The sequence below is a fragment of the Microcaecilia unicolor genome, chromosome 8 (assembly GCF_901765095.1).
Source record: "Microcaecilia unicolor chromosome 8, aMicUni1.1, whole genome shotgun sequence".
Lineage (NCBI taxonomy): Eukaryota > Metazoa > Chordata > Amphibia > Gymnophiona > Siphonopidae > Microcaecilia > Microcaecilia unicolor.
The window spans coordinates 132,964,164-132,988,325 of record NC_044038.1 but is presented as its reverse complement, the minus strand read 5'-3'; the positions used below and the strand labels follow the sequence as shown (position 1 = coordinate 132,988,325).

The 24,162-nt window shown below is 44.1% G+C and overlaps 1 protein-coding gene across 1 annotated transcript in view; it reads left to right on the top strand.

Annotated features, from left to right (window-relative positions):
• Positions 1-24,162, top strand: part of TENM2 (teneurin transmembrane protein 2) — a 1,250,894-nt gene that overhangs the window by 1,018,183 nt on the left and 208,549 nt on the right. Inside the window, exon 13 of the mRNA XM_030212543.1 lies at positions 20,633-20,843. Coding sequence (XP_030068403.1) covers positions 20,633-20,843 — 211 coding nt within the window. The remainder of the gene's footprint in view (positions 1-20,632; positions 20,844-24,162) is intronic.

Genomic DNA, 24,162 nt, shown 5'->3' with positions numbered 1-24,162 from the left:
ACTTAACTGGAGAGTGCCACTGAATATCCCCACAAACCAGTGGGCAGGTCAGGGGCGGCACTGTGGTTGGTGCTGGGGAGGAGCCGCAGGTTATGCGGGTGCAGGGCGATATTTAGCGCTGGCACCTGCATCGCTCACCTGGTTAAAGCTGTCCTAATTTAACCCAGTGAGCCCTGAATATCGGCCAGCATCTGCATAACTCTGATTCTCTATAAAAATCCCCCCAATTCCCTCCTGGCCCTCCAAAAAACCCCAGCCCCTCCTTCTTATGCCTTACGCCCCCAGCTGGCCAGACCAATGCCCCCTCGCTCCAACCCCCCTGAGGTGTAGGTAGGCCCCCTGGGCCTACCTTTAGTGTCTAGTGGTCCAGTGGTATGATGGGAGCAGGTGCAGAGCCTCCTTGCTCCTGCCTTTTGTGGCTGCAGGGCCAAAATGCTGCTGCAACCTCTCGCAATAATATACAAGTACCAGAAGCTGCTATGAGAGGTCAAGGCAGGCATTTTGGCCCAGCAGCCATAAGGGGCAGGAGCGAGGGGGCTCTGCTGCATCCCCCAATGACCACCATGGCTAGAGGAAGGTCTGAGGGGCCTGCCTGCACAGCAGGGGTTTGGGGATGAGGGGTGGCCTTCTGGGGGATGGGGTATGGTTGCTGCCAGCATGCTGGGGTGAGGAAAGGAGGGGACATTTCAAGGGGGCCAGGAGGGGAATTGGGGCATTTTTTAAAGCAAACCAAAGTTAAGCAGGTCCTGGCCCAATATTTAGCCAGGGCCCGCATAAGCTCCAGGAGTCCCAATAATCCTAGAGCTCTGTCCTCCAGGATACAAAATTACCCACTGGACAAGAGAAGGAGAAAGAGGAGGAGGCATAGCAATAATCTATAAATCTCAACTCACAGTCAGAACAACAGCAGCATCTATGCTTCCCCAACTTGAAATAGCCTCAGTCAGAATTAACCATCCTAACCTACGTGACCACCTAAACCTAATCCTATTTTATAGACCCCAGGGCAACTGGCAAGAATCACAAACGCATTTGATGGATTTCATATCGAACACTTGCAATTCCAGCCAGGACCTTCTCATAGCAGGAGACATCAATCTTCACCTGGAAGATACAAATTCAAACAATGTACATGAGTGCAAGGACTTCCTCCAATCATGGGAGCTCCACTGGCCAAATATGCAACCCACCCATAATAAAGGACACACACAAGATATCATCACCTACAAATTCTCATCGGAATCTAACATCACACTTATAGATACAAAATGGACAGCCACGCCATGGTCCGATCACTACAAATCAAACCTAACCCTCCGTTGGAGAACAAAAAAGGCACAACAAAAACAAGAGAAATAAACCTACACTACGAGAGGCAAAATAGACCCACTAACATTCTGGCAACAATTCTACACCGAAGAATGGACAACACCTACAGACTCGCCCAAGAGTCCATGGTGTTCAAACCGAGCATGATTTCATTGGTAATTTCTTTCAGATCATGTCTGAAGGGAATGTATATTGTGACATCGTCTGCGTAGATGAACGGATTGAGGCCTAGATTGGATAAGGACTTGGCCAGTGGGATCATCATTATGTTGAAAAGTATTGGTGATAGTGGTGATCCTTAAGGTACTCCACAATCTGCATTCCACGGTGGTGATATGTTTGAATTTGATTTCACTTGGTATGTTCTGGTGGTTAGAAAACCCTTGATCCAGCTAAGTGTATTTCCACCAATCCCGTAGTAGTCTAAGAGTCTTAGTAGTATATTGTGGTTAACCATGTCGAATGCGCTCGACATGTCTGTCGAATTGGAGGAGAAGTATACTATTACCTGTAGCTATTTCCTGCTTGAATTTGGCCAGGAGAGTCACTAGCACTGTTTCGGTAATATGGAGGGGGCAAAATCCCGATTGTGATTCATGTAGTATTGAGAACTTGTCCATGTAGTCAGTAAGTTGTTTGGTCACCATGCTTTCCATCAATTTGACTGCTACAGACATTTAAATACTTGGAAAGTATTGATAAATAAATGAACCTTTTCCAATGACAGGGAAACTGTAGGATTAGAGGACCTGAAATGAAGCTGCAAGGAGGTCAGTTGAAAAGCAACTTCAAAAATCTTTTTTTTGTTTTAATTTTGTGGAAACACTGTTGGATATGAAACGGTGGAAGCCAAAACAATGACAGAATTCAAAAAGGCATGGGATAAACACAGAGGCTCCCTGTATAGAAAGAAGATGGAATCGAGCAAAACTTAAATGTTTTTCACACTTCATAAAAAGCATAGAGGCGGGAACCTGCACAGAGCAACAGTTACAATCCTAAAAGCATAGGAAAGGGGTATGCTGTATGTAGCAGCAGTAGTCACAACCTGAACAAAACATGGAGGGGGTAATATGCCCAGAGCGGCAGTTGCAATTCTTGCCACCTTACTAAGCAAAATTGATGGGCCGTGCTGATCTGTATCTTACATCATGTTTTCCTTTTTAAATATTGTTTTCACTGTTCTCACCTTTCCCTCAAATCTACTTGCAAAGGATGGAGCTGTTATTCAGCTGCAGCTAGGACATCTGATTAAAGTAGGATAAGTTATGCAATTATCTTTAATAGGATATTCAAACACATAAAAGGCTCTAACGCTCGGTTTCTTGACTTACACATCATTATTTAAGTCTGCATGTGGTACATGCATGTAAAGCACCTCATTAGTATGTAAACATTATACCACAACATGCACTGGATGAACATTGCAAGCCAAGATAAAGCCAGTAAATTATTCTCATTGAAAGGCCACCTAGGAGCATCCTGCAGCTAAACTATGGCCTGATGTTCCCAAGCCACAACTCATAGGGGGTTGTGGTGCTGTCAGGCACCTGATGTATATCCCATGCCACAGTCAACACCCCCACCCCCAATTACAAGCCCAATATCCCTATCATCAACCCATCCCCATTCAGAAGTCCAATCTCACTCATTGGTTAAAGTTGATTAGATAAAGTTATCCAATTAACTTAAGGATGATGATTTTTCCAATTAGACTTAGCAGGTTATTTATTATCACACAGCGCTGAGTATCGGAAATACGCAATTAAATGATAACCGCATCTCCTGCACACCTCTTCTTCCTCCCCATGATAACTGATTACAGCTAATGGTAAGCTATTTATTTTTCTTTTGTTTAAAAATTTATAACTCACATGATCTACAATTCTCAACAGGGTACAATTGTACACACATTAGAAAATGCTTAAAACAAATAAGACAAACAGATCAAACACTTAAAAAATAAAATCTAACCTACAAAAACAGAAATAAAGAAACATTGAAATGTAAAATATCATCACATATGTATTTTTCAGCCTGCTCTGTTTCTTTTATGACTGGTGTGTATGTGTCTACCCTTTCCTGTCAAATATTTGGCATTCCTTAAGAAAATATGAATAACCATACTGGGTCAGACCAATGGTCCATCTAGCCCAGTATCCTGTTAAGAACAGTAGCCAATCCAGGTCACAAGTACCTGGCAGAAACCCAAATAGTAGCAACATTCCATGCTACCAGTCCCAGGGCAAGAGGTGGCTTCCCCACGTCTGTCTCAATAGCAGACAATGAACTTTTCCTCCAGGAATTTGTCCAAACCTTTTTTTAAACCCAGAAATGTATTTCCATGTAATATCATTGAGTGTCCCTTGGTCTTTTTGAAAGAGTGAAAAATTGATTCAGTTCTACCCGTTTTACACCACTCAGGATTTTATAGGCCTCAGTCATATTTTATTTATTGTATTTGTACCCCACATTTTCCCACCTTTTTGCAGGCTCGATGTGGCTTACAGAGTATGGAAATGAGAATGTCATTACATGATTTAAGAGAACAGTCGATCATAAGCTGAGGTGAAAGAGGAATTTAGGTAGAAGGTGTTAGGTAAGGTCGTGTGAGAGGTGTTTTGGTGTACTTGGGTGGTTTAAGGAATGATTTGTTTCATTGAGGGTGACTTTTGTAGGCTCTGTTGAAGAGATGTGTTTTCAAAGCTTTGCGAAAGCTGGTTAGATTGGTCCAGTGGCGTAGCTACGTGGGGCCTGAGTGGGCCGGGGCCCCCGCAGATTCACCCCAGGACCCCCTCCCGGCGAACCCGCCGCCGCCTACCTTTACTTTTGCTGGCGGGGGATCCCACTCCCCGCCAGCCGACGTCTTCTTCTCAGTCGCTTCCTGCTCTTCAATTTGTTTGCTGACATCCTGCACGTAATTGTACGTGCAGGACGTCAGACTCAGAGAACAGTTCTGTTCTCTGAGTCTGACATCCTGCACGTACAACGTGCAGGACGTCAGCAAACAAATTGAAGAGCAGGAAGCGACTGAGAAGAAGACGTCGGCTGGCGGGGAGTGGGATCCCCCGCCAGCAAAAGTAAAGGTAGGCTGCAGCGGCGGCGGGTTCGCGGCGGGAGGGGGGGCGGCAATGTCGGCGGTGGGGGGCGGCACCGGGGGGAGGGCTAAAATGTGCCCCCTCCCCCCGGGCTCTGGACCCCTCCCCCACGGAAGGCTGGCTACGCCCCTGGATTGATCATGGTTTTTAGGGCCATGGGTAGTGTGTTCCAAAACTGTGTACTTTTGTAAGCAAAGGAAGTAGCATAAGCCTGTTTGTATTTCATTCCTTTATAGCTGGGAAAGTTCAGGTTGAGGAATTTGCGGGCCGATCTTTTGGCATTCCTGGGCGGTAAGTCCACTAGGTTTAAGATATAGAGTGGGGCATCTGCGTGAATGATTTTGTGTACAGTCATGCAGATCTTGAACTCAATTCGTTCCTTGAGTGGGAGCCAGTGCAGTTTCTCTCTGAGGGGTTTCGCACTTTCGTATTTAGGTGCTCCAAAAATGAGTCTGGCTGCGGTGTTCTGGGCCAAATCTTTTCCAAGCTGAAGAGCTGTACCCTCTTTAGCCTTTATTCATTTCCAAAGTGTTTACAGTTGTTTTATTACAAATTGTACAGTGCCTTGATCCGCTAACCAGAAAAAGCGATATAAAAAATGTCAAATAAACATCTCCAAAGACCCTCCTGAAACAGGAACATTTTTAAACCTTTTATAAAATTACCAAGATTCCTGGCACCTCTCAGAGATAATAGTAGTAAATTCCATAATTTCCAGCTCACAATATAAAAAATGGAAGACATATATCCTCCTGTTTCATAGTGTGAAAAGATGGAATATTCACCAAATCTGTCGTGGCAGATTTCAAAGCCCTTGGAGGTCGATACGAAAGTAAACTTGTTGCAGTCACTAATGCTACAATACATTAGTGCTCAAAACTTTAAAAATCACCAATAAAACCTTATATGGAAAGTTGTGCTAAAATAATGCATTTTACTGCAGTTCCATTTACTGTGTGAATTACTAACCTGCAGCTCCTCACGCTGTAGATATAAATTTGTGATGCCGCAACTGAGAACATCATCTGTTCCTGAATGCGACAATGCAAAGACAGTGCCCTTAAGTCAGCTTGTTATCTTTTAAAGGAGTCAGCATTGGAAATAATTAATCCCCTCCCCCCAACTCCCTCCATGAACCTTGATCACATTCCCATGGATCTACATTCTGATACATTCACCACCAATGATATCCCCAACTGCCAGACCCCTCCCAACCCCCAGAGTCTCACAGTACCACTGCTACAGGTTAAGCTGCCATATAAGGGCCCTCGCAATGGAATAGTTTCTACATGAGGAAAATAAGAGTTCAGCTTAAATTAAACTGGCTTTCTGGAGCTTCCACTGTAAAAACACAGCAATGTATATCCCTATTAAAGGTTAGACACTTGTTTTGCTACAACTACCATTCCAGCTCCAAGTTTAAGATCTGATATGGTAAAAAGGCATAAATATAGAGTGTAATTAAAAAACAGCATCACGCCTCAAGCAAGTCAGCACACCAGGTGTAAATTATGAATTTTCTTATTTCACACTTTTGCCCTCTGTGAGCACTTAAGGGTTTGAATGTGGAAATAAATAAATGCTCCAGTGTCACAGGAATGATATGCTGCTCTGGCACTGCTGTTGAACGGAGACAGGCTAGCCTCCCAGGTCCTGAACCGGCAATTCAGAAGCGTCTGATTGCCTGCTTGATTGTTTGCTGGATAACTGTGAGATTGGCAGTGACAGGGTAATTTACTGAAGATTGCAATGTCAGACTATATCCAAAGGGGGCTTGCTGGCATAAAGATGTGATTCTCATGACTGACAGGCCACCGGGAGATTGGCATGCCAATTTAGAGTTCACAGTGTCTTCAAAAAGTGCTCAGCTGCAGCAGCCCATAATCAAGCTACACAATGAGGTCATTACAAGCCATAACTTATGTTTGCACATAACAACAGGCATAACTCTCCCCCCCCCCCCCTTAAAAAAAGAGAAGAGAGCAATGCGTTGATTGAGCAAATGAAAATGTATAGGAATATATCATTTAAGATATTCATTACTGTGTTCTCCGATTGCTATTTCTGATGTGTTGATTGGTTTCTTTTGAATGACAGCTCCCTAGATACACGTTCCAAACCCAACATAGCAGAGGCCAATTTTAGCTGGCAGCAATGGAGGTGTCGTAAACCCGTAAAGAGTGAAGGCACGGAGGGGGATAAAGTGCTTCCAAGATTGATAGGAAAACTGTCTCAAGTTATTATCCGAGCCAAACGGTATCCTCTTGTTGATTATGTCGAGTGGTGGTAAATGGTTGAAAGAAACAAAAGAATTTCCCAACTTGTGGATGGCGAGGCCTTCATGAGAGAGAAAACTAATAAACAAATCCATCCCTCTTACAGACAGAGAGTCCCTGATAACTAGAGAATGCGGAATGAAAATGATGCTAAGAAACCTCTACTACGAAGGATTTTTAAAAATTTATTAATGTGTTTATTTATTTCAGTAGTAGTATGAGGTGAATTACATTCTGGTACACTAGGTACAGAGGTCAGTATTCACCATTGTTTAAGCAGGCAGAAGATGCTTCTTCCTGTTTAAACCATACTGAGCAGTCTGCTCTGGGGCAGAATCGGGGAGGACCTGGACGTTATGCAGGCAATCTTTAGTCCATAAATTGCAATCCTGCCTTTGCCAGTTAGGTCTGCAGGGCTGGCACCCACATCATTTTCATGTCCACCAAAAACTGGGATATTCAACGCCAGAATATCCAGGTTTAATTCAGTCCGTGGATGTCAGCGGCTCTAAAACCACTAGTTGCCACATGCTGAATATGTCCCCGATAGATATATTTTTAATTTTTTTTACTTATTTGTTACATTTGTACCCCACATTTTCCCACCTATTTGCAGGCTCAATGTGGCTTACATAATACCGTAAAGGCATTCGCCAGTCGGTTGATAACAAATACAAGGTTGTATTGTGGTCGAATGAGGTAGGTGTGTGTCAGGCACCGTGAAGGTCGAAGGGAATGAGGATTGTATATTGTCCAGTATGATCATTGGTTGTGCTGTGTTGCTGGATGTGGGGATTTACGTTGGATCGGTGGGGTAAGCCTTTTTGAAGAGGTTGGTTTTTAGTGATTTTTCTGAAGTTTAGATGGTCATGGATTACTTTTACAGGTCCATTCCATAGTTGTGCGCTTACATAGGAGAAGCTTGATGCGTACGTTGTTTTGTATTTAAGTCCTTTGCAATTTGGGTAATGTAAGTTTGGGTATGATCGTGATGATCCGATTCTGTTTCTGGTTGGTAGATCTATGAGGTCTGTCATGTATCCTGGGACTACGCTGTAGATAATTTTGTGGACAAAGGTGCAGCTTTTGAAGATGATCCGTTCTTTGATTGGGAGCCAGTGCAGCTTTTCTTGGAGGGGTTTAGCACTTTCGAAGCGTGATTTACCAAATATCAGCCTGGCAGCTGTGTTTTGGGTGGTCTGGAGTTTTTTTGCAAGTTGTTCTTTACATCCCGCATAGATTGCGCTACAGTAATCTGCAAGGCTTAGGACCATTGATTGTATTAGGTTTCGAAAGATTTCCCTCAGGAAGAAAGGTTTTATTCGTTTAAGTTTCCACATTGAATAGAACATTTTCTTTATTACGGAGTTTACTTGGCTCTCAAGGGTAAGGTTGCAGTCAATTGTGACGCCGAGTATTTTTAGGCTGTCTGAGGGTAGGGAGGGTGTGTTCTAGGGTGTTTATGGTTGTGGGTTTGTACTTATTATGTGGAGATTTTCAGATGGATACCTGCCAGACCATATTCAGCTAGTGGCAGTCAGTGTTTTTTTAAACGCTGGCCATCGCTGGCTAGATTAGTCCATAATATTCAGTGACAGGCAATGTCTGGGTACCAGCACTGAATATCAGAGGGTAATTTGGTGGGGATGGCCGCTGGAGCCTATGTGGATCCCAGCCGATATTCTGCCAGGGCCCACAGAGGACAGTTTTGGGTAACTGTCAAACTGGGCAAACACCTTTGACGGTATTATGTAAGCCACATTGAGCCTGCAAATAGGTGGGAAAATGTGGGGTACAAATGCAATAAATAAATAAATATCAGCCGGGACCTGCATAACTATATTTTAACTTTAAAGAAGCTCCACTCCCTCTCCGAGCCTCCAAAAAAGCCCTCCTTCTTCCTTTCTCTCTCCCCAGCCTGCGATAATCAAAGCACCCCCCCCCCCCCAACACCCCTGGGCCTGCCTAGAACACTGGTGATCCTAGTGGGGTCATTTGGGGCAGGAGCAAAGCTCCTCACTCCTGCCCCTTGTGGCTGGTCTCTGTAAATGAAGTGATCTCTAGTTGCCCCCACACCAGCAGTGCCTATTCTAGAGTGGCACTGACCTGAGGCTAGTACCATTATGTTATATATATTTACCTCTTTCTTTTCTCAGTAGTAGCTTAATATGAGTTACATTCCTGTAGAGTGGGTATTTCTATGTCCCCCAAAGGACATACTGTCTCAATAAAAAGTTAAGTGGCTTGACCAAGATCACAAGGAGTGTCAGTGTGATTTGAACTCTGTCTGCTCTGGTTCTCAGCTCACTGCTCTGTCCTGCGCTGCTGTTCCAGTGCCTCACTGTTTGCTTTGTCATTCCTAGGGGTGTGGCAGTGTTTCCCAAACCTGGTCCTGGAGGCAACCTAGCCCATCAGGCTTTCAGGAAATCCACAACAAATATTCATGAGAGAGACTAAAGTGCAGTGGATCCTGACGCTAAGTGCTATTCTATGAAAGGCGCCCAACTTGGAGCATTTTTTCAGTGCCCAAATTTGGGTGCCATTTACTGAATCTACTCCATAATATATATATTCTATAAATTAAGCATGCAAATGTGTGTCTCACCTACTCTCCTACCTGTAAAATCCATGTGTGTGTGTTTACAGAAGAGCGCTCAGCTGGAATTTTACCATTGCGCACATATACACCATTATTCTAATTATTTCTGTGCATAAACACTATGTAAATGTTAGCACCCCCTTATTGCCCATTATCAATTATATCAGCAGAAATATTTGTTATTATTTTATCACATAAAAATGTTGCCAGTGGAGATACATTGCTCCTGTATGAGAAGCCATATAAGTATAAAGAAGGAGAGTAAGTTTCCGTTCCGGGGACTTCTGAAGGACAATTTTCAAAGGGATTTCTGTGGTGAATAGACTTTAACCTATAGAAACCCTCCCTTTACAGTAAGATGGAAATTTTCCATAAGAAAGGAAAGTTCAGAATAAGAGGTCATGATATAAAGTCAGGGGCCAGAAGGTCCAGAGAAAATAAATCTGTACTGAGAAGGATCTGGAATATACCAGTGCAAGCGGTAGAAAGCAGTGATGTGACAGAATTCAAGTGTAGTTGATTCAGATGTACAGGTCACTTGTAGTAATAAGGTTGGAATGCTGCAGTATTTCAATCTACCCTTTACTCCCTTGAGGGCAGAGATGGTAGAGAAATATTAAATGGACAGATAATGAAAGCACAGCCTAGAAAACCAGCAGTCCATGGGGTAGTTGAGTTAGAGCCAGCAGACTGCAAGGCCACAGAAAGCATCCACGCTGACGTTGGCAAACTGTTGGTGGCTGCATGTCGTCTCAGTGACTCTGGTAGCTGATAAAACTATTGCGACACTTGGTGGTAAGACGCGGAGAATAGAGGTTGGGATATGGGAACTTATGTGCTTATCTATCCAGGATAATGAAATTTCATTGAGGAAGAAAACAAAGCCTGACTTAGATAAGATGTGTTAGCCTGAAAGTGGTCAGACTTTTATGGCTGACAGTCGGGATTATCCCTAGCAGTGTGAACCAGAATAACCAGGCAAACTCTTTGGGTCAATTGTTGTGTCTTGTCTGCCATTATCTGCTGTGACAATATATTAAAGCAGGCCAGCAGGGAAGAGTGTGCCACAGATATAGTTCTTAATAATATGAGCCTCAGCTGCCCTAGGATAAGTCAAAGACTTTTACACATAACTCTATGGAGCATACTATCATCGACTCACTGGCAAGTTGTAAAAACCATAGTGGAAAACAACTCCTCGAAGGGAGGGGAAAAAAAAACACTATTGAAAAAAAACAACTGTCAATAATATGAAAAAAATATAACAGAGGCATCTACTTTACTCAATTTTTAAAATGTTTAAAGTTAAACTATCTACATCAGTTTCAAGACCCGAACTGAATCACTAGATTTGCATATATAGCTTTAAATACAAGCACTTAGCTTTCTTGTAGTCTCTTCGCTATAGAAGATGTGAAGAAAAACAGCATTCAAAAATCAATGGCACAAACTTCAAAGTCTTAATCCTCTTCAAGGGCCCCCTTGTTTTGCAAAGCTGCATTCAGGAGGTGAAATTTATTCCAAAATCGTAGAGGCAAAAAATGGTCAGAAGGAATTTAAGGACGCTCATAAATCTTTTTTCTTTTTAACTAACTTTATTGCACTGAACATCTATTGACCAATCAGAAAAAGGCATCCCACTCTATTGGTCAGTTCAAATCATGTGGAATTATCGTGTCAAACGCTGCTCACTCACGTTGTCCGGTATATGTTCAATGACCATGCATTTAAGTTCTTCAAACCTATGATTGAACTCTACACAGTATTTAACCATAGGGGCTTCCAATTTTTTTTTTGTTTTCGGGCAATGTTTTTGTTCTACTAAATGCATTTTCAATTTCATATTACAGATGGGCTGCATATCTTCTTCTTCTTATATAATAATTCTCACCTCCAACATTCTAATGTGCCTGGGACTGTGCCTCCCTCGGAGGTGGTCTGCTAGGCAGCTTAGAATGCACTGACATCAGTGACATCACTGACAGCTGATTCCAAGGCAAAGGGAGGAGTAGGGAAACACGCTCCGCGTGTTTCCCTACTCCTCCCCCTGCCTGGGAAACAGCTGTCAGTGCCCCCCCCCTTGGCGCAACAACCAAGCCCCTGCCCTGCAAAACCGCGAGCCAGGGAGGGGGAGGAGTAGGGAAATACTCCCCTCCCTGCCTACGAATCAGCTCTCAGTGCCCCCCCTCTCAGTGCAACAACCAAGCACCGGTGCAACACCAAAACTCCTACCCCCCACCTCAACACATCACCCAAGACCCTCCCCCCAGCGCTTTACCAAAGCCCCTACCCCCCCTAGCGGGCACATCAACCCCCTCGCCACCCGCAGCCGCCAATACTAACGCTGTCCGGCTGCTGCTGCTCCTCCTGTGGAGCAGCAGCAGCCGGTACAAAAAGAAAAAAGCCCCCCCCCCCCAAATTTTAAACCTGAAACGTGGCTCCATAGACAGCCATCTGGCATTGGCTGTTGTCTCTGCAGCCGCCCCTCCTCTCCCCTCCATGTCATTACCCCTGCAGGAAGACCCCGGAGGAGCGCAGCGACGTCAGAGGAGAGAGGAGGAGCGGCGGCAGAGACGACAGCCAATGCCAGATGGCTGTCTACGGAGCCACGTTTCAGGTTTAAAATCTTTTTTTTGGCTTTTTTCTTTTTGTACCGGCCACTGCTGCTTAACAGGAGACGCAGCAGCATTAGTATTGGCGGCTGCGAGTGGCGAGGGGGTTGATGTGCCCGAAGAGGTGGGGGTAGGGGCTTGGGTGATGTGCCGGGGTGGAGGGGCTTGGGTGATGCGCCGAGGGGGGAGGGGAGGGTCGCTGGACATGGGTGGCTGCAGGGAGGCAGGGGGAGGGGAGGGTCGCTGGACATGGATGGCTGCAGGGGGGGCAGGGAAGAGGGAGGTGGGGAGGGGGTCCTGAGACCACATGGGTGGCTGCAGGGGAGGGCAGGGGAGACAGAACGGATGCTGCAGGGGGGGTAAGTGGAGAGGAGGGTCGCTGGACATGGGTGGCTGCAGGGGGGGCAGGGGAGAGAGGAGGGCCGCTGCACATGCGTGGCTGCAGGGGGAGAGGAGGGTTGGTGGGGAGGGGGTCCTGAGACCAGATGGGTGGCTGCAGGGGGGGGGAAGGGAGACAGGAGGGACGCTGCGGGGGGGATTACCTTGCTAGCACCCGTTTCATTGCCTACCGAAACGGGCCTTTTATACTAGTAAAGTATATTACCCAAGTGGTAAGTGGTATTACAATCAGTAGTACCTAGTATAAATCTTATTTCTTTTAGCCCACTAAAATTGATTATCTTCTTCCATGTTTTCACACACTGAGCATTGACCACATTTTCGATGTCCCATGCCATTAGACCTAATTATCGTATGAACATCTGAACTAAGTAAAATATCAGCCAGGTTTTCATTCTTAGCATAAGCTACCATACATCGGGCCTTTCGAAATAAATCATGTATGCCCAGAACTTTCCAATCTTTTTGTATAATTTTGGCTATTTTGGGGGTAAAATTAGCATATTTTAAGATACATACGAAATCTTGTGTCTCTTCCTGAGATTTTGAATTTAACATCAATTACCTGTTGTTGACTAATGCTCTCTGACAGGCATTTTTTACAATTTTTTGTGGGTATCCTCTGTCCGTAAATGTATCAATCAGTTTAATCATTTTTTCTTTGTACTTTTCCTTTGAACCACAGATACGATGATATCTCATAAACTGAGAAACTGGAAGGCTATTTTTAATGTGTATTATTATTATTTGTAGCATTTGTATCCCACATTTTCCCACCAATTTGCAGGCTCAATGTGGCTTACATTTGCCGTAATGGCGGTTGCCATTTCCGGGTAACAGAATTACAAATGGTATTGCGTTAAGGTGCATACATACATGGTAGCAAACATGGAACATAACATATATGGAACAGATCATGCTATATATATATACAACATGTGCATACATACATGGTAAAGAAGAATAAATTATGGTAGTGCATGAAGGTTCCTGAGTAGTGGCATTTGGCGCACGTAGGTCATTACTGCCCAGTTACCGCATGAGACTTTACCACTAGGTCAATGGCTGGCGGTAAGGTCTCAGACCTAAAATGGACGCATGTCAATTTTGATTTTGCCACATGTCCATTTTCGGCAAAAATTTTAAAAAGGCCTTTTTTACAGGTGCGCTGAAAAATGGATTGGCGCACACCCAAAACCCATGCCTACACTATCGCAAGTCATTTTTCAGTGCATCTTAGTAAAATGACCCCTCAGTTTTTCTGTGTGTATGCATTATCCGTGTATCTGCCTCTTGTGGAATGTATGGCTGGCACAGGTTAGAATGATGTAAGATACAGCATCTTTTAAGAAAACAGCAAAGACCTATTTGTTTGAGCAGGCTTTTGGCAGGAGAGGCAGATGAATATTTTCTCTTCTGTGAGTTGCTTGGGGTATGTTGTATGTTTTTGATTGTTGTGTTTTAGTTTTGTTGGGGGGCGTGGAAGATTGTTTTATGTTGTTTGTGTTTAATGGTTAAATTTGTACTGTGGTAATTTTGTTCCTTTTAATTATGTACGGTTATTTTTTATGCTGCCTAGGATTTTTGTGGGGTATAAATGTATTAAATAAATGCAAAAATACAGTATATACATAGATAAAAGACCAGGGTTTTTCCCCCATTTTTGTTGTTATTCTTTGTTTCTATAGTGTGCTGCTTTCTCTCTCAGTTTCTATCCTGTTATCCATTTTATTTCCTTTCCTTAATTTGTTTATTTCCTTGATTTGGTAATTGTAAACCACTTTGACAGATTTCTCACAAGTGATATATCAAATTTTGAGCAAAGCTTGGAAGCGATTTGCATTTATTTATTTATTAGAATTTATTTACCATGTTTTTGAAGGAATTCACTCAAGGCAGTGTACAGCAAGAATAAGTCAAACATAAGCAAGACAATTACCGCAGTAAAAATATTCAAATAACACTAAGTATGGCATAGTATGCTACATTACAATGAGGGGCATAATTGAACGGGAATGACCATCTCTAAGGGCGTCCATCTCTAAAGATGTTCCCGCGAAGGGGCAGGGAAACCCGCATTATCGAAACAAGATGGATGTCAATCTTTCGTTTCGATAATACGGTCGGGGACGCCCAAATCTCAACATTTAGGTCGACCTTAGAGATGGTCAATCTAAATGTTGAGATCTTCGACCTTAGAGATGGTCGTCCCCAGTTTTAGACGATAATGGAAACCAAGGACGCCCATCTCAAAAACGACCAAATCCAAGGCATTTGGTCATGGGAGGAGCCAGCATTCGTAGTGCACTTGTCCCCCTTACATGCCAGGACACCAACTGGGCACCCTAGGGGGCACTGCAGTGAACTTCAGAAATTGCTCCCAGGTCCATAGGTCCCTTACATTGGGTGCTGAGCCCCCCAAAACCCACTCCCCACAACTATACACCACTACCATAGCCCTTAGGGATGAAGGGGGGGGCACCTACATGTGGGTACAGTGGGTTTCGGGTGGGTTTTGGAGGGCTCACATTTACCACCACAAGTATAACAGGTGGGGGGGGGGATGGGCCTGCACCCACTAAAAACTTCTCCAGGGACATGCATACTGCTGTCATGGAGCTGGGTATGACATCTGAGGCTGGCATAGAGGCTGGAAAAAATGTTTTTAAATATTTTTTGGGGGGTGTGAGGGGGTTGGTGACCACTGGGGGAGTAAGGGGAGGTCATCCCCGATTCCCTCCGGTAGTCATCTGGTCAGTTCGGGCACCTTTTCAAGGCTTGGTCGTGAAAAAAAAGGGACCAAGTAAAGTCGGACAAATGCTCGTCAGGGACGCCCTTCTTTTTTCCATTATTGGCCGAGGACGCCCATCTGTTAAGCATGCCCCCATCCCGCCTTCGGTACACTGCCAACATGCCCCCGAGAACTTTGGTCGTCCCCGCGATGGAAAGCAGTTGAGGACGCCCAAAATCGGCTTTTGATTATGCCGATTTGGGCGACCCTGAGAGAAGGACGCCCATCTCCCGATTTGTGTCGGAAGATGGGCGTCCTATTTCGAAAATGCCCCTGAATGTCAACACAATATGCAGTAAAACGTTTTCATAGACAGCCTAGAGTATAAGCAAAGATGGAACATATAGATAAGATAGAGTAACAGGAATAAGAAAATAAGGGGATTAATTTAAAGAAAGTTGCAAATGAGGTCAGGAAGGTGCTTGAACATTATCTTAGCTTAGGGTAGGATGGGTAAACATGTTCTGAAGTATGTGCAACCAGTGTCATTTACTTCTTCCTTTAAAAGCCTGGTTGAAGATCCAAGCTTTCACCTGCTTCCTGAAGTAGTGATAGTCTTGTGTTAAAATGAAGCCTTTCAGGGAGTGCATTCCAGAGTGTGGGGGCTACTCCGGAGAAGGTTCATTTGCGGGCCTCACATCATGTGATTTCATTTAGAGAGGGTGTGGTTAGGGATTCTCCTTGGGAGGATCTTAGTGACCTTGGAGGTCTGTAGAGGGGAGACCCTGTTCTTCAAGTACTCTGGGCCATTTCCTTTAAGGCCTTGAAGATCAGACATCAAGTTTTAAATTTAAAACTTGCATGGAAAAAAAAAAATTTAAGTACCCCCTGTACTTATAGGTATTCCCTGGGGCATGGTTTGGCAGAGCAGGGGTGGAGTTGCAATGTATATGCGTATACTATATAATGCAACCCAAATGTGATATATAAAAACCTACCATGAGAGGTGGCTAACCACATAAACAAATCCCCTCACTCACTTACATTTTTTTGTGGCCCACCTGATAGTAGGCACTTGTGGACTACACTGATATCCCAACCAGCACCTTAGATCTTCATGAGTCCATTTTTTATCATTATCCTTCACTCTTAATAAAAAAAATATATCAATTCGTGTCAAAAGTTTTAAATAAATTTGACTTAGTTTAAGCAATATATCAGTTTTTCAGTGCACAGAGAATATCCTTCCGATATAGCGTTGTTTCACTTCTGCTGTGTCAAGGAAGTCATTAAATTTAATATGAACTTCAAATACATTTCCACATATTCCCTCTCTTCACAATGGCTTTTATAAATTTTTTGCATGTCATATGCTAATGTTGTCCTTAGCTTGTGGTATCTGCAAAAAATTAACTTAGGAACACTTACTGCCTTCTATTTAGGAGGTGCTAAGTGCTCCCATGTTAACTCTGTGTTGTCCAGTTAGCGCACGTTAATCATAACACATTAGCTGGAACATCCACTCTCCATCCATGATATATCCCCTCCGACAAATATTTTCAAAAAATAGGTAATGCATATCCCTTGCTAATACGTAAAGTACTCCAAACAACTTTAATGCATTTTGCGGTAACCTGTTGGCGTGCAAATGGGTCCCTGAGTAAACCAAGCCAGGAAATTCAGAGACAGAATGTGAGACAGATGTAGAGTCTGGCATGCTTCAACAGTACATATATGATCCATGACAATGACTGGTCAATGATATCAAAGCCGCAAAACAGGGGTGGATGAAAGAGATGTTTGCAAAGGACACAGGCAAATCAGAAGTAAGAGTTTCTGAAAGAGTTTACTAGCCAAAATTCATAAGCAGTAATCCACAGGAGACCCAGGTGACCCTATATGGGCCTTGTTTTGGTGCAGAGCCTTCTTCAGGGGCCTGTGCAGGGTCACCTGGGTCTCCTGTGAATTACTGCTTATGAATTTTGGCTAATAAACTCTTTAAGAAACTCTTGCTTCTGATTTACCTGTGTCCTTTGGAACCATCTCTTTTGTCCACCCCTGTTTTGTGGCTTTGGGCTTTCTGCTTGGACTAGTCACTGATACCATCATTTGCAGGATAAATCTCAGTCCTGCACCATTGTCTGCAGGTATTAGGTGGGAAAGCTGCATTGAGTTCTGCTCTTTTTTGCTACCCACATACCAAGTGGCAATTGAATTTCTGCTCTGTCTCACTGAATGAATCTCTCTGCTTCCTTCACAGATAGAGTCAAGTTCATTTATGCTTGGTTTTCTCATTTCATCAACATTTCTCATTATCTCAACCAACATGAAAAGCTACTTTAATTAAATTAGTTTTGTAAAGGTACATAGTGAACCTAAAGGCAGCTTTCTAATATAGTTCAGTAAAAAGCAGGAAATAATTCGAAATACATGCACTGTGCTCTGACTTGGCTACTATTTTAGTTTGAGGATCTGTTCATGGTGTCACCAGACTGGACACATCTCAGGCCTTTATTTACGAAACCATGGTAGGTGATTAACGCAGGTTTTAACATGTTTTAACACAGGGCTTCTTTAATAAGGTGCGATAACAGATGTACCATGCGCTAACAATTAGCACATGGTAATTGCTAAGAAGCCCATAGGAATAAAATGGCCCACAGAGCTAGCACAAGTTAACTGCTAAGTTGAACACCTAGAGCTCCTTAAAACGGCATTAAAAAGTGCCCTTAGCATGCCCTCATGTGGATCTTTCCTACGCTCTAAGGCCATTTTCAATGCAGCCGTACCATTTTCCAAATAAATGGCCATGTACTAATGTTGCCATTTGGCATGCAGCCATTAACAAAAATTAGTGCATGAGCACTTTCCAACACCTATTTTGTAGGCAGTAAGGGACAAAATGCTAATTCTGCACAAACCAGTTAGCACACAGTAACACCAGTTCACTAACTGATTAGTGCAGAAACGCCCACTCTCTGCCCCCAGACGTGCCCTGTCTGTTATTTTTTAGTGCATGGTTTGCGCATACATATTGCAAAGTTACCACGGAATGCCTCTACAGCATGTCCCATGGTAAGCTCCTTTAAGCTGCAGTAAACACAGGGAGAGGAAGAGATTGGACCTATGACTTGTGGTTAACATAGATATCGTTAATGCGCGTTAACAGGTAATGTGGTAGATAACATGGAACTGCTAACTCCACCACCTTCTGGAGGTGTAGTTAACTGCATTCCATGTTATCAACTTCGCCATTAATGTGCGATATCTACCCATGTCCCATGTTACGGGCACGGTTGCATTTACCCAAGTGCCAGGAACACCAGCAATTACCGAGGAAGCTTTGCAGCTATCATGGATTAGCTCTTGCAGTTACTGTGTATCAACTGTGAGATTTATTATTGCTGTTTAATAAACAGGGCTCTCAGTGTTCTTTTTAGTCTCAGATTTGCTGCTGAGGAAAGCTTCAGACCCTTGACAAGAGCTCTGGTGCTAAATGATGAACAGCTGCTGTAGCTGAGCTAGTAGCAAAACCCAATAGGTTTTTACAGGACTAGCTTCAGGACCTGATGCACAAAGCTTACCGTGCTAGGAACGTTTGTATTACACTGGTTGTAGCCAGTCTAAAGCAAACATTATTTTGTGAGTAATGCAGAAAGGGGTTTTCCATGACTCTTAACATGTGCCATTAGCAGCCAACGAGAATCCTATGCAAATGTATTACAATGAGCATTCTGGGCATTGCACAGCTCCAGAGTGCCTAGCTTTAAAGAGCAAATATTTTGGCTCCTCATCTTGTGCTCCCTACCTTTCTCCTCCTGGAGACCTCCCTGAAACAATTCCCTGGTGGTCCGGTGGACCCCATACCCCCTCCCCCTGTGCTTCTTGGCACCCCCCCCAACCCTTCCTAAAACAATTCCCTGGTGGTCCAATGGACCCCGTGCCTATCCCCCCCCCCTGAAATAATTCCCTAGTGGTCCAGTGAACCCGGCGGCCACACCCGGACCCTAGCAGAGATTACCCTGGTGATCTATTGACCCCCTGCCCTCCCCTGCCTGTACCTTTAAAAAGTTGGAGGCAAGAGAGCAAAAGCAACACCGCCTTCCTCATGCCTCGGGTCCTGCCTCTTCCAAAATGGCAGTGCCCAGCGCCTGTTCAGTGCATTCTGGGATGCACTGAGCAGGGCTAAGCAAAATATAATGACCCCCACGATAAAAGAGGGGATGTGGGGTTTGTATTTTACCAGCGGTTTCTGAGGGCTTTTCTCTGTTATACCAATTCAACACAAACGATTTTACGTTGGAGCTATTTTGTCTGGTGTTTGTTGGACTACCAGGGAATTGTTTGGGGAGGGTCGGGAGGCATGGGGGCACCAGAGGGAGGGGGTCAGGAGGCGCAGGGGGCACCATGGGGGGGGGTGTCAGAAAACGGTCCACTGAATCAGCAGGGATTTTTGTGCAAGCTGTCAAATGCATTTAACAGCTTTGAGTCTCAAACAGTGGCGATATGTGCATCTCATTTGTATGTGATCCCCTTTGTGTATTGGTCACTGTTTGTGACTTGGTAACTTTTAACAAGGCAGCCATATTTTATGGCTACGTTGAATGAGAAGATTTTGAAGTGTCATCGCATCTGTGATCTAAACACTACACCTTTTCTGCTAGCATGCAACATGCAGCTACAGAGATATAGAAGCAACTTAAGATCGACTGGGGAACCTGCCACACCTTCAATTTCAGCAGAGGATTAACATATCGTCACCCTGTTTCATGGAGGAGATAATTGCTGTAAAATGCATGGGTACTTTAGCATATGTAGTTTGTAGCACACAGGTTCACTTTGAAAACTAGTGTGTGCATTAAAGAAACCCACATGTTTTGCATCCATTATTTATGCAGCTGCTGAAGGTGGAGGGTGGGGCAGAACAGCACCTGTGCCATTGAAAACAGGACCTGGTCGATATTCAGTTCCTGGCCAGTTAAATCGCTTGTGCAGGGCTGTCCACTGATATTCAATGACACTTAACCAGTTAGTGCTGCTGAAGATCACCACAGACTGCTAAACTCAAAGCCAATTGATTTTTGGGTGGTCTGGGGACCTAAGTTAAGTAGGGGCGGAGTTGGCACTTCAGTGCCAATGTTCAGCACTTAACTGGCTGAGTTAAGCGGCCATATTGGACCAAATAAAAGTCAGTCCTATCTTTATGAGGTGTTGCTTGGGCAGCTAAGTGCTGAATGTCACACGTCACAGCATAAGAGATCACTATATTCAATGCCAGTGTCCAGACATGGCCACATTGAATATCCAGGAATAACGCTGGCAGCAGCTGAAAAAAAAACACTCACACTTATATCAACCCCAAAGTGCATCCTCAGTTTACTCTCGCAACCTAAACATGCCCAAAAGGAAAACGCCTTCTAGTGTAGCTAAGAGTATGTACACTGAGAAACCCTCCGAGGCAGCCAACTTATATGCGTAAATGGTTTGAAAGTCACCTCATAATGTTTTTCAAACACAGCAATTATGTACCCAGCCAGAAGTTGAAATGTGCACAAACTGAAGGCTTTTGATTGATTTGCTTCTTGCAGATGGACTTGTGGATTGTCTGGACCCAGACTGCTGTCTTCAGCCACCTTGCCAGTCCAGTTTACTTTGCCGTGGGTCTCGTGATCCTCTTGACATTATTCAGCAAAGCCAGTCAGGCTCTCCAGCAGTGAAATCCTTCTATGACAGAATTAAACTTTTGATGGGAAAAGACAGCACTCATATAATTCCTGGAGAAAACCCATTTAATAGCAGGTACAGTACAAACAGTACGTGTTCAGTGGCGACTGCTAGAGGCTAGTTCCGTTCAACTTGCATTTAACATTCTAAATAGCCCTTTTACTAAAGTGTGCTATGTTTTTGCAGTCAGTGTTCATTAGAAGCAAACACTAGCACACAGTAAATGCAGGAGGTGTGTCCAGGATGAACCTTGCATTTACCACAGAAGGCAGATAGTCAGTGCTTTGGCACCACGTTACATGAAGTGGCAGCATGGGAGCACCTCGCTGTCTGCTACATGGTATGAGGGGGCACACAAAAATAAATATACTAATGTCTGGTAGCCATGGAGGCACATACACCCCAGGCCTCCATGTCCAAGACCCTCTGAAGGTCCAGTGCCCCCACACACAATCCTCACAAATCCGTCCCTATATATTTGATCCCCCTGAAGGATCCCCACCAGTCCTATCTCACCCCTGTGCACAAACCCTGTCCCGTCTAATAACCCCACCTCTCAAATAAAACCTCTTCCTTACCCCTGGAGCCCATCCCTCCCCCACTACCCCTTCCCCCAGGACTTATCCATGGGTGTCCGTGGTGGTCAGTGGTGCCAGGGTGAAAGCTTTCCCTCTCTGTCCCTGCTCAGGCCTCAGCCAGGCTCCAAAGAAGTTACCATGACAGCTAGCAGTAGTCTTATGGTTCTACCACTAGAGAGCATCCATTCATAGAAGGATGCCCCTTAGCACTACTGTGAGACTTCTGCTGGGGATCATGATATCCAATTCTGGAGCCCAGCTGAGGTCTGGATGGAAGCACAGGTGGAATGCTCCTGCACCACTAACCACCATGGATACCTCCAGGTAGGTCCTGGAAGGGGGCATCAGGGTGATAGGGGAGGGGCAAGAGCTGGGGGTGAGGAGTTTTCCTTCAAGGATGGGTTTTGGGGCACAAGGATGGGTTCAGATTGGTAGGGGGCCTTCAGGGAGAATCAGATGTGGGGAATATTGAACCTTCAGGGAGGTATCAGACAGGGGCAGTGGAATGTGCCACCATAGAACTTGTTGTGACACCAGCTGTGCTACCAGACTGCAGGGAGCGTGGCCAGGGCCACCCCCCCCCCCTCTCTGCGGCCCTGAGCGTGGCTGCACTTAGCACCTCCTCTTCAGGTGACAGTAAGTGCAGCCATGCTATTGGCAGTCGTGACAGGTAGCAAACCATAACAACCTTCATGTTAGCTCTGTCAGTTTGTTGCTCCCCCAACTCATCCCTGTCATGCCCACTTCCTGCTCAATTTGCACTAACCTATTAACCTGGGAATTAGTGCATGCTAAGTATGCCAGCCTTGCTCTAATGGTTATTGCGGATCTGTGGTACCACATGCATTTTAACTGCTTACTACACTTCAGTAAAAGATCCCCTAAGTATCTTTTTCTAGAGGTAAAGACCAATGGACTCAGTATAATATCATAGTTTTATTCTATACCAGTTGGGATATTTTGGTTCATAAAAATAATAACCCATGTTCACAAACAAATCATGGGGCATCATTTAAAATAAGGAGTAAACAGATTTTATCATCCTCAAATGGAATTCTTCACGTGGCAAAAAAACAGAATCTTTTTCTAGTGTAGGTAAGTTGCATTGAACTTCAAGGAATATAATGATTCAGGAACTTGAGACCCTTCCCTTCTTTGCGATTTTTCACTACAGATTCAGTAGAGGTGTTGGGGAAAGAGGAAGAAGTTTCACATATGCCTGGACTATCAATTGAGAGCTGTGAGGATGGATTCAGTGGAACTCTGTTCCTCTCTGTATAATTAACTGTATAACTGTATCTGAGGCTAGAAGCATATACATATGTTAAAATCTATAAGGTTGGGGGGTGGGGGGGAGTTATCAGTGTGAGCTACCATTAAGATGTGTTAGTAACAGAGAGGGTAGTGGATGCCTGGAAAGGCCTTCCAGGAGAGATGGTAGAGTGAAAAACAGTGAGTGAATTCAAAAATACGTAAGAAATATAACATGGCTGTTGAGGTGTTACCTTGGGGAAGAGTAGTGGGAACTGAGTCTGATGCCAGACAAACTTCTACAGATATGGTCCAGCATTGAATATCCAGGGTCAGCACCAGCAGTGGCAGCTAAGTGCACTGCCTGCCAAAGGCTGAATATCAGGGGTTAAGAAATTGCGGGGTCCTTTTACTAAGGTGCACTGAAAAAATGGCTTGCAGTAGTGTAGGCACAGGTTTTGGGTGCGCACAGATCCATTTTTCAGCACGCCTGCAAAAATGTCTTTTTTTAAATTTTTGCTGAAAATGGATGTACGGCAAAATTAAAATTGCCGCGCATCCATTTTGGGTCTGAGACCTTACCGCCAGCCATTGACTTAGCAGTAAGGTCTCACACATTAACTGGACGGTAATGACCTATGCACATAGCTGATGCCCGTCAGAAAAGAAAAATTATTTTTTGGACGCACGTAGTGGTCGCGCGTCAAAAATGAAATTACCGCAAGGACCATGTGGTAGCCGGGTGACAACTCCAAATTGGCACGCGTTGGGCACGGCTTAGTAAAAGGACCCCTGCAATTGAAACATTAAAGGAAAATATTCCTCATGCATTCTTCTTTTTAGTTGAAATGTGATGAAAAGCAACAACAGGAGATGGTATATGGGAGACCTTTATTTTCATGTGCAATAACCTTAGGAGATCATGTGAGAAGGTTGCAACTACACAGAGCCTTTGCATTGGTTATAAACTCCGAGAGAGCTGCTCCATTCCGGTGTTATGCAATAACATCAACATACTTTGTGTACCTGAATGTCCTGCTTGTCAACAGAAACTGCATGAATTTGCCACTGGAAAATTCATTACAATTAGAAAACAGGTGTCATGTTTTAAATGTTTCTGGCTTGAGCTGTGGAAAAAAAATAATTGTTGCTAATTAAGATCAATGTGCACAGAAAACTCAGGCAGTTGTGTTACCGATGAATAGGTAATGGCACTAAAATCTGCACAAATTCGTGTCCGACAGAGCTTTAATATTGGTTGGCTTGGATGGGCAGCATGAATAAACTGTATGATCTTTATCCTCCCTCATTTTTTGAGGGGACAATATTCAAAGGAATTTATCCGGGTAGCAGCACCTGCTAACTGGATAACAATCACTGAGAAAAACATTTAACGGCACTATCTGGATATCTTTACAGACTGACACGACAGTATCCGGTTAACAACACTGAATATCTTTATAGATTGACCTGACACTATCCAGATAGCACTGCGGAATAACTTTATGGACTGATACAGCATGATCTAGATAACAACGCTTAGGGGCCCTTTTACTAAGCCACGT